General features: G+C 35.5%; 2 protein-coding genes across 2 annotated transcripts; one reads left to right on the forward strand and one right to left on the reverse strand.

Moving 5' to 3' along the window:
* Positions 1–890: 890 nt before the first annotated feature.
* LOC109221646 (ethylene-responsive transcription factor 13-like) lies at positions 891–2010 on the reverse strand. The gene has a single exon (XM_019386115.1). The coding sequence runs from the start codon at positions 1957–1959 to the stop codon at positions 1291–1293; it is 669 nt and encodes a 222-aa protein (XP_019241660.1). The 5' UTR covers positions 1960–2010; the 3' UTR covers positions 891–1290.
* A 3515-nt stretch (positions 2011–5525) lies between these two features.
* LOC109221645 (PR domain zinc finger protein 2-like) lies at positions 5526–8393 on the forward strand. The gene is made up of 5 exons (XM_019386114.1): positions 5526–5655; positions 6629–7254; positions 7425–7561; positions 7604–7863; positions 8128–8393. The coding sequence occupies exons 1-5, from the start codon at positions 5526–5528 to the stop codon at positions 8391–8393; spliced, it is 1419 nt and encodes a 472-aa protein (XP_019241659.1).
* Positions 8394–10708: the final 2315 nt, after the last annotated feature.

Consider the following 10708-nt stretch of genomic DNA (forward strand, 5'->3'; position numbering starts at 1 on the left):
CATCCGAACCATATCAAATCAACTCCGAATGCGCCAAATTTTGCAGACAAGTTCTATATGACAAAAGAAACTTACTCAAAGCTTCAAATCACACATAACAACCTTGAAATGACAAATCACACCTCAAGTCAAAATCAATGAACTTTGAAACTTCAACTTCTACAACCGATGCTAGAAACCTATCAAATCACCTCCAATTCACCTAAGATTTTGCACACAAGTCACATTTGCCATTACGGACCTATAACAACTTCCGGAATCGGAATCCAACCCCGATATCAAAAAGTCCACTCCCGGTCAAACTTCTCAAAAGTCCAACTTTCGCCATTTCAAGACTAATTCGACTACGGACCTCTAAATTACAATCCAGACGCTCTCCTAAGTCCATAATCACCCAACTGAGTTAACGGAACTGACGAAACTCCATTCCGAGGTCAAATTCTAAAAAGTCAAACTTGGTCAATTCATCCTACTTAGAACTTAAATCTTGAAGTTCATATTTCCAAATCGATTCCGGATAACATGAAAACCAATACCGACTATTTATGCAAGTCAAAGATACTCGAGCCCTCAAAATACCGAGCGAAGTGCAGATACTCAAAACGACCAGTCGGGTCGTTAAAAAATTCAAGCTGACAAAGTGGCTTCATGGATGAATGTGCCCTTAGTGCCTTAAATCCTGAGCATATATGTCCTAACAGTTGCTACGATTTTTGAAAATTGAAGCAAAACTACATCTTTAGCTATAGAATTATGTGCAAACAAATGTATCGTGGCTACAAGATTACAATTGCTACAGTGACTTCAACTGCAAAGCAAAACTTAGAATTAGCTACAATTAATATTGTAGCAATATAAATTCGTGGCTATATTAGTTTGCCATGATATTCGTCGTAGCTATTGAGTCAATTATTGCCACGATTTTTACAACTTGAAGCAAAATATTCGATATTTTATTTGATATTATTTATTGTGGCTAAAATTTTTTTATTGCTACAATAATTTAAATACGTGGCAAAAACTAACAATTAGCTACAAATTTATGATGTAGCCGTAAATGTGTAGCTATTTTCGCAGTTATTGTCACGATACTAACCAACTATAGGAAAAAAGGAGGAATTAGCTTTGCCAATTTACTTTTTGTAGCTAAGAAATTTCACCAAATTGTGAACAGCCACGAAATTTCAATTTTTATGGCTATTGCTAGGTACTAGCCACGATTTTTTTATTTGTAGCAAAGAATTCGTAGTTGTAGATGCATAATGTTGTAGTGTAAGTATTAGATTTTCTTCAGGCAAAACAACTAGACGCTAAACATCTCTCCACGATACTTTGGCTATCCAAGTTGGCTGTAGCTAAGCTGTTAATTAGGTCAACATTTCTCCTCTTTGAAATCGGACCATCATTCTGATCAGATGAAAGCTCAATATCCGGTGAACGTGAACGTCTCCTTGGCCTCACTCTGTTAATTTCAGTAACATTAGATTCAATCAAGTGAGGGAAATTGAGTACAGCTCTTGAACCACGCAGTTTAAATGCAGTTCTGTCATAAGCCAATGCTGCATCCTCAGGAGTTTCATATGTCCCAAGCCAAAGTCTAGCGCCTTTTCTTTCAGGATCCCTTATTTCTGCAGCATATTTTCCCCATGGCTTCCTCCTCACTCCTTTGTATTTTTTCTTTTCCAAAGGCACCTGATCTGAAGATAGCTCCTTATTATTTTCTGACGAAGTCTCTTGCAATGGGACGATATGATCATCTGCATATTTTTCTTGATTGTGTTGAACCATGTTTTGTGCAAATATGGTGTTCTCTGAACTTGGGTTTCTAGGTGTTTGGATGGTGTTATTGAATGAGTTTAGTTCTGAAAAGATTTGGGAAAAGTCAGGATCATTGAAGAGATCATGTTGCATGGGGTCAAGAAAATTTTGCTGATCAAACTCTAATGATATTCCCTGCATCTTTTCTAGTAAGGGAAATATATATATTGGAGTTGTTTTTGTGATTGTGGTGTACACTTGGAGTAGTGGCAAGGGGGATAAGAAAATGATGATGTATATATATAGGTTTAGGAATTGAGGGTGGTGGACATTAATTTGTCATTATGGTTTCGTGTGTAGGTTGTGCATGAATGTGAGATATATTTTTATACTTGTATACCTTTCTAATCACCGGTCAAAATCTTATAAAATTTGAGTTGTTTTCAAAAGGGAATTATATGAAGGAATACAGGTCTCCAACGCAACATAATACCTAAAAGTGATGCCTCCTGTATCGGTAATTGCATTAATTAATGTTAAGTTGAAGACTTTGTAAAATCGGATATCGAGGAAAACAATTACTCGCACTTGATCTCTACATCAAATTAAGGGTCTGTTTGGAAAGCCACCAGGTAATTGGAATTGGTATAATTATTATGGTAGTAATTACATAGCCTTGTAATTATATTGTATTGATTACTATGACCTGTTTGTTTATCATAATATAGTTACAATATAATTACAAGTGTACTATTTGGTTGCACAAGCATAATTACACAGTTAGATTAAATTTAAATGTAAAGTTGATTATGAAATTAAAAGTTATGATGTAACAAATATATGCCTTTAAAATTAATATTAAATTGGACATTTAAAATAGATATTGTTTCTTAAAAATATATTAATTACTAATCATGTATTTGTAACTAATATTGTAAAAATAATTGAGATATTTTTTTTAAATTGATAATATTTTACCTTAAATAATAAAAATAAAAAGTGTATATTTTGTAAGAACATCATGTACTGCATGCGTGATAAAATAATTAATATTTATTAATATAATACCATAACATTATTCAATATTTCACGAAAAAATAATCTATCAATTCTAACTGAAAAATGAATGTCGTGCAATATGAATTAATAAGTAAATAATACTAAAACAAATAAAGTGGAAGTGAAAATATAACATAAATTCAAAATTCAGAAAAAAAATTTAACAAAATATTCTCATGTAAAATTACATCATAACATAAAATAAGTTTCAACATAATTTAAGTAAATATAATTCAAAAGAAAAGAAAAACATAAGTCTATAACCTCATTCAATAATGAGATTCTACTTTAATGACATCACTCATTATATGCTAAGTTTATTAGTAATTCATTATTTCTAATATTAAGAGAAATAGTTTCAAAACTAGAATAAAACAATTATGCCAAATGAAGTAAATAAAAAATAAAAATTATGACCAACTACATGGAATCACAAAAATAAAGATTGGACAATGAGAATATCATTTAAATATTAAAGTAATCCATTATTTTAACATAGTTAAGTCTGCATATAACCTAATCCAATAACAATTTCAACTTTAATGACATCATTCATCATAAGTCAAGTTTGTGGTTGACTTATTCTTTCTAAACATATGAGGTACAACATTTTAGAAAAATTTGAATAATAACTTAGCTAAGTGTAATAAAAAATAAAAGATAATTAAGAAATAAATAAAATATGAGAAATCATCTAGAAACACGTGAAGTAAAGATTGGAAAATAAGAAATAAGCAAATATAATTAAATAGTGTAAAAAGAATAATATTTTAAAATAAAAGAACTTAAAAAGTTAAAATAAAAAATTAAATTAAATAAAAGAATAGAAAAATAGTAAATTAAAAGGAAAAGAGATTCAAAAAATAACCTTGTAATTACATTATGTAATTAACAGCAATTCTCAGCCCCCTTGAAAATTGGAGAGTGTAATTACAGCCCCTCAATTACACTCAATTACATGGTGACAAAGTAATTACTTGGTCAGACAAACATGCTAAAACTGTGTAATTACACCCAAATCTTATTACAGAATGACTTTCCAATCTAAGTAATTTTATTCTCAATAATTATAGATTAAAATAAAAGTGTATATCATTTAGTTATGATAGTAAATATTTACAAATATAGAAGTCTTCCACCATTCAGAAACTTTCCATCTTACCTCCTAAATGCTAATCATTCAAACAATCATGAGAATGCAGGTCCGAAAGTTCATACTTCATCCGTTCCGATTTATGCGAATCTGTTTGATTGGGCACGAAGTTTAAAAAAAAATGAAGACTTTTGGAATTTATGGTCCTAAACAAGTCAAAAAAGGACCCAGAGTATTTGTGTGGTTATAAAAGGTTCTCATTAAGGGTAGAATTGTACGTTTAAACTAAATTGTTACCAAATTTATGTCAACTTTCAACCTCATCCCAATTTTCAACCTCATCCCAATTTTACAACAGCAATAACAACGACCCAGTAGAATTTCATTAGTAGGATCTGGGAAAGGTAAACGCAGACCTTACCCCTCCCGAAGAAGTAGAGAGGTTGTTTTCGAAATACCTTCGGCTCAAGAAGACGAAAAGAGACAATATCAATACCACCAATAGAAAACATAAGAAAAATAACATCATGAAAATGAGAAAGCAGATGCAAAAGAAAACGATAGACATTGCATAGACCCGGCGCTACTCATCCCAATTTTAAAATAATAGAAATGTCAATTGTCAATCGTTATTTTAATATCTGTGTCTAAACAAAATAAAACACTTTTCCTTTGACTTCATCTAGACCTTTGTTTAACCAAAAAACTGAATATTTGGCTAAAACTTGAATTTAAGAAAGAAATCGGGTTACTGATAATCAAGAAATGAGAGATTTTGAGAACAACAATAAAGCAATGAATAAGTATATATTTCAGTATAATCGCAATGATATTTCGTGTCCTACAGATGTTGTGACTTTCTCCTTTTATAGTTAATTCTAAGAGAAAGTGTAATGCCTTTGTCTTAATGAGGCAATTATGAGCAATAAATGACATTAAAAGAAACGTTACTCAATCATTCTTATTAAATACAAATTCTCTAACGTATGTGGCATTTAATGTTGAATTTGGACTCTTTTACGCTGTCAGATTCATATCTTCAATTCCTTCTGTTCTTCGAGCTTTAAATGACTCGAACAGGTACGAGTTTCGTTTCATCTGAGTAATAGCTCGTGCCTTTAAGTATCTTCTCTCCCGTATCTGTTGTTGCTCGTGCCTTCTAACTGATTACCATACTTTGACTATTTGATCGGTCCACGTGTCATGACACGTCATCTTCAATATTTAAATTCAGTTTTTTCCCAATACAGATAGTCCCCCCACTTTCCATTTATTTATCAATTAAATATTTGGGAAGTGGATCTCCATTAAAAAGGGAATTTTTGCCATAATTAATGCTATGACAGTACTAACGTTTCAGTTGTCTTTTCTATTTAATGCATTACATACATGTCACCTTCTCATTAGCTCTGTAATTCTGCAGCCTTTTTTCAAGGCTTCTTCAACTCCACTATTCACGAAGTGATAGTTGCCTTTATTATAGGCTTTCCATCATTACTTCTTAGTCTTTGACGGTCACTTTTATGTATAAACTTCACCCTTCTTCTACAAATTTTTACCTAATATTTCACTAGTTACTTCTATTCACATCTTTCTCTGTTCACATCTTTCTACCATGTCATCTTCAAATCCCAACCCTAGGAGAGTCCCAATTCTTGACAGTTTCCCCAATGCCCCTGTGAGACATAGAAGAGGCAGAGGAGGTAGGCTTCGTGGCCTAGGATCCATTCGTGGTGGTACCTCTGGTTCCATCACTCCTTCTTCTAGCTCTGGCACTATTTCTAGAGGTTCTTTCACTAATAGATCTTCTTCTAAAGGCAAAGAATCTTCTGAGTCTGTTCAAGAACCTTTGGTCGAAGAAATAGTGCCAACCGACTTATCTTTCGAGCATGATAAAGAATCCCTTCGTGACCAAGTAATTAAATTAGAGAGAGCTGACACCTATCCTTCTTTAATTACTGAACCCTTAATTTCCACTGTTCGAAAAGATTGTCGTTGGAGAGATGACCTTCATATAGTTATTCCTAACCCAAACCAGAGAATATCTTCTTATAGGATTGGTTTTTCCTCTGTTTATACTTATCCCTTTACTTTGGGATTTATTCCTGCTATCGACTCTGTCATACTCGATTTTTGTCGTTTTTTCAAAATTTGTTTGGCTCAAATTGGCCCTCTCGTATGGAGAGCAGTAGCTTGTTTAAGGTATGTATCGGTAAAGGCTGATGTTGATTTTACCTTCTCTCATCTAATTCATCTTTATCACCCCAAGCTGTTCCGCAATGGTGTTTTTACCCTAACTGCAAGAAGTTAAAGGGTTTTGGTAAGCCCTGAAGATGATAAAGATCGAGGTTGGTACACCCGTTATGTTGCGGTACCCACATTTGATTTGGTGGGTGAATCAAATATTCCTTTTCCTGAGAAATGGAACCTTGCACGTAAGTATTTCTTTCTTACCGTATCTGTTTTATTTCAACTCCTTTTCTAATTTCATTCTTTTTTGCTTTTTTGTAGTAACCATGGGAGATGTGGAACCCGTTCCTAATTTTTGTGGTTGGGTAGATGCTATTTTGAAGGCCGTGCCTATGAAGGCACGAACCTGGAAATCTATTTCCAACAAACATGGTTGGAAAGTGAAAACTCACGGTATGTGTCCCTTATTGTTTCCCGTATGTTAAATTCTTTCCCCTCTTTTAACTTTTTTATCCTTCTTTTTGTCAGGATTTGCTATTCGAGGAATGTCAGCTGAAGTAGCTATTGCCCTTCGAGCTTCTTTTGGTACTCCTCTTTCTTTGGAGAGAGCACAAGCTATGCTGTCAAAGAGGAAAGTTGTTGAAGAGGATTCTGAGGATGATGAAGATGAAGACACCTCTTTGGTAGTTAGACCTAGAGCCAGGAGACGCATCATTTCCGAAGATGAAGCTGAAATTTCTCCTACCCGTGCCTCCTCTCCTGTTAATATTGTTTCCGATGATGAAACCACTCCCGGGGACACCATTGAATCCACTCAACGTCTCTTCACTGACGGTTTCGAAAGTGGTGAACTTGGTCCAGTTTTAGATGAGGTTCCTCTTTCCTCTTCCATTCCTATTCCTCCTTTGGTTCCAAGTACATCTTTGCCCATTTTATCTGTTCCTGCTTCTTTGCCAATTTCTGCTCCCTTAACTGCTTCGACTCCCTCGACTCCTGTTATTTTTACCTCTTCCACCGCTCCTCCTTCTATAGCTCCCCCTTCCTCTGTTCAGTATGCAGAGGAGGGTTCCAGTAGCAAAAGTTTGGCTATGAGGAGTGTAACACTTGAAGTTCCTGCTAATAACAGTCTTTTAAGGAAGTCTGGTGGAGTAGATGTCTGGCTTAAACCCTTAATTGGAGACATTGAGAAGAAGAAGATGGACAGTCACAGTTGCTTAACTTTGATGAATGACATAGTTCATTCTACGTTGAAGGTGTTCTTCCTTTACTTTCTAATAAGTTTTTTTTATCTCTAAATTCTTATCTTTTTGAGTTGTCTTTGTAGGCCAACCTTATTGGCACGAAATTGATGGGAAGAATTTCCCTTTTAGAAAAGAAGGCTCGTGAGTCTGATAAGACTATTCTCGAGGCTGAGAGAGCAGCTAAGGAAGCCCAGCTGGAAACAACTAATTGGAAGGAACAGTTTAAAAATGCTCAAGAAACGATAAAAGAATTGCAAGAAAGCAACCGTAACCTGGAGCAGCAAAAGCGGACTCTGACTTCGGAATTAGCGAAAGCCAAGGCTTCTTCTAGTAAAGCCGAGAAGGACAAGGAGCGCCTTGAGTGTTCCTTTTCAGAGAAATTATCAAAGTCAAGTGAAGAAATCAGAGAACTTAAGGCACTCTTGAACAAGAAAGAAGAGTATGCAGGAGAGTTAGTACAAAACTTGACTCAAGCTCAAGCTGATTTGAAGATCTCTTCTGATAAGGTTCATGCATTAGAGAGTTCTCATTCCTCCCTTGAAGCTACCCTTGATTCCACTTTAGCTGAAAATCAAGTGTTAAAGAATGATCTTGCTATGTGGGAAAGGGATTATGAACTTCTTGAGGAGAAATTTAACATAGAGGTGAGTTGGGCTTTTCTAAACTCTCGTCGTGATGCTTTAACTGAGGCCAGTCAAGAAAACTTTGATTTAGAATCGGAATTGGCCAAGGTTTTGAAAACCATTGAGATGACCCAACAACCACTTGACTTTCCTTCTCCGGCAGATGAAGCTCCCATGGCTGAAGAACCTTTAAATGAAGAAGCCGCTGCTGTGGCAATTGAAGTTGAAAATGTTGTAATTCCAGCTCCCGTGGGTGAAACTTCTATGAATCAGTTTGAGGAAGCTGAAGCTTCCGTGACTCTTGCTCCCCTCGATGAATCTAACATTTCAATCCCAGCTGAAACCGCTTCTGTTGCTGTTTCTTCAGAAGTTACCGTTCCTGAAAGTGAAGCTGATATCACAACTTCTGATGTTCCAGCCCCTCAGTGACCAGTTCATGTTTTCAAACTTTATTTTTATTTGCTTTGTTGATTGGTGGGTTTATCCCTTAGTCAGTTTTTAGGGATTTTTTAGAAAAAGTCCCCAGTTATCATAATGGGGCACTTGTAAAAATTTCTTTTTGTTGACTAAGTTTTTATTTAGTCTTTTTAACTATATAAAGAAGTTTATTAGTACTTCAATATGTTCTATTCTTGCCTTTTTCTTATCTATTTAGGACTTATAGAATAGTTTAGCATTTTTAAACTTTGAAAATGCTTTATGATCCTTCTCATGACTTATTAACATGAGGCTTATAAAAAAGTGCCCTTTTATATATATCGACACTTAATGAAGAAGACGTCTCATCTTCATAATGGTGTTACAATACGATGAAATAAATAGGAACACACATGTTTCGTTTGGAATCACTTTGACAAGTTTTTATTCATGAACTTTAACAAGCTTTTGAATATTACATGTATTAAAATACATCTATAACTTTCTCGTAACTATTTTTCTTGTAACAGATTTTTGCAAAATAAATATAATTCAAACAAGGTTTTTCAGTATATAGTCATGACCCTATCTTCATGTACTAGGAAGGGTTTGAGAGGTGACTCCATTGTTCTCATGAGTTTGAGCACTATGATGAATGTTACAATGATGAATGCTGAGGTTCCGTAACTTCTGCTCGACACTTGTCTCTTTATTTTTCGACTTTCGTTTACATATCTGTTTTCCCGCACGTATCTGTGTACAATATGCAGTCCCCCAAGTGTTTGAGCGGTGAAGTATGAAGCCTCGAGCACTTGGTAGTCTCCTTCACCTGGTCCTTTTCCTGAAAAGGAAATACATACGGGACTCGGGGGTGCGATTATAGATGAAGACTGCTTAACCCGTATATACTTCTATCAGAATAATTGTAACCCTGGGCTAGGAATTTTAGTTTATTCCCTTGCGCCTTACAGGTCGTGACTCATCATTTAGTATAGGTTAGCGTTTTGCCTATCATCTAAAATCGTTAGTAAAATTTTAACAATTCAAAAAATAAATAATTTAACATGGTGATACCTGACCGTGGGTTTTTCCTTAGAAGTAGTATCTCTTCAAATGAACTGCATTCCAATGTGAGGGAAGCACCTTCCCGTCCATTGTTTCTAACTCATGTATGCTCCTTTTCCTGCAATGTCCCGAACTTTGTAGGGTCCTTCCCAGGTTGGACTTAGTTTACCCGCGTTGGCTGCCTTTGTAGATTGAAAAACCCTTTTAAGCACGAAGTCCCCAGTTTTGAAGTATCGCAGTCGTGCTTTCCTGTTGTAATATCGTTCGATCACTTGCTTTTGTGCTTCCATCCTTATTAATGCGGCTTCTCTTCTTCCTTCGAGCAAATAAAGGTTTACCCGCATATCTTCATCATTTGATTCTTCCGTTGCCTGAGCATATCGTGTGCTCGGTTCTCCTATTTCAACTGGGATTAAGGCTTCTGCACCATAAACCATTGAAAATGGTGTTTCTCCCGTGCTTGTTTTTGTCGTTGTACGATAAGCCCATAATACTCCAGGTAATACCTCAGGCCAATTACCTTTTGAATCTTGTAACCTTTTCTTCAAGTTGTTGATAATGACCTTGTTCGTTGATTCTACTTGCCCATTGCCTACTGGGTGATAAGGTGTAGATGTGATTCTTTTAATTTGCCAGCTCTCAAAAAACTCAGTGACTTGAGCTCCGATAAATTGAGGGCCATTGTCGCAAACAATCTCCTTTGGTACACCAAATCGGCATATAATATTACGCCAAATGAAGTCTTTGACCTCCTTTTCTCGTACCTGTTTAAATGCTCCTGCTTCTACCCATTTAGTGAAATAATCAGTAAGTACAAGTAGAAACTTCACCTGACCTTTTGCTTGTGGTAATGGACCTACGATATCCATTCCCCATTTCATAAAGGGCCACGGAGCTATGACAGGATGCAGTAACTCAGCTGGTCTATGCATATTATTTCCGTACCTTTGACATTTATCACATTTAGACACAAAACTGTTTGCTTCCTCTTCCATCTTAGGCCAATAATACCCAGCTCGAATCAATGTTTTTACCAGCGACCTTCCTCCCGCATGATTTCCACAATGTCCTTCATGTATTTCCCTCATTACGTATTCTGTTTGGGAAGGTCCAAGACACCTTGCTAATGGTCCACCGAACATCTTTCGATAAAGGTTTCCTTGATATAAACAGTAACGAGCAGCCTTTTTTCGGAGCGTGTGTGCCTTCCTTTTGTCATCAGGTACGGTTCCGTACTGCAGAAAAGCAACAATCTCGTTTCT

This window comes from Nicotiana attenuata, unplaced genomic scaffold (assembly GCF_001879085.1).
Source record: "Nicotiana attenuata strain UT unplaced genomic scaffold, NIATTr2, whole genome shotgun sequence".
In the NCBI taxonomy this organism is placed as follows: Eukaryota; Viridiplantae; Streptophyta; class Magnoliopsida; order Solanales; family Solanaceae; genus Nicotiana; species Nicotiana attenuata.

Excerpts from the sequence above, each read along its gene's own strand:
- LOC109221646 (XM_019386115.1), bottom strand. The coding sequence starts at position 1,959 with ATGCAGGGAATATCATTAGAGTTTGATCAGCAAAATTTTCTTGACCCC.
- LOC109221645 (XM_019386114.1), top strand. The coding sequence starts at position 5,526 with ATGTCATCTTCAAATCCCAACCCTAGGAGAGTCCCAATTCTTGACAGT. Across the intron at positions 5,656-6,628 it reads CATTCGTGGTGGTACCTCTG|GATTTGCTATTCGAGGAATG; the intron begins GTTCCATCACTC and ends TCTTTTTGTCAG. Across the intron at positions 7,562-7,603 it reads ACAACTAATTGGAAGGAACA|CAACCGTAACCTGGAGCAGC; the intron begins GTTTAAAAATGC and ends ATTGCAAGAAAG.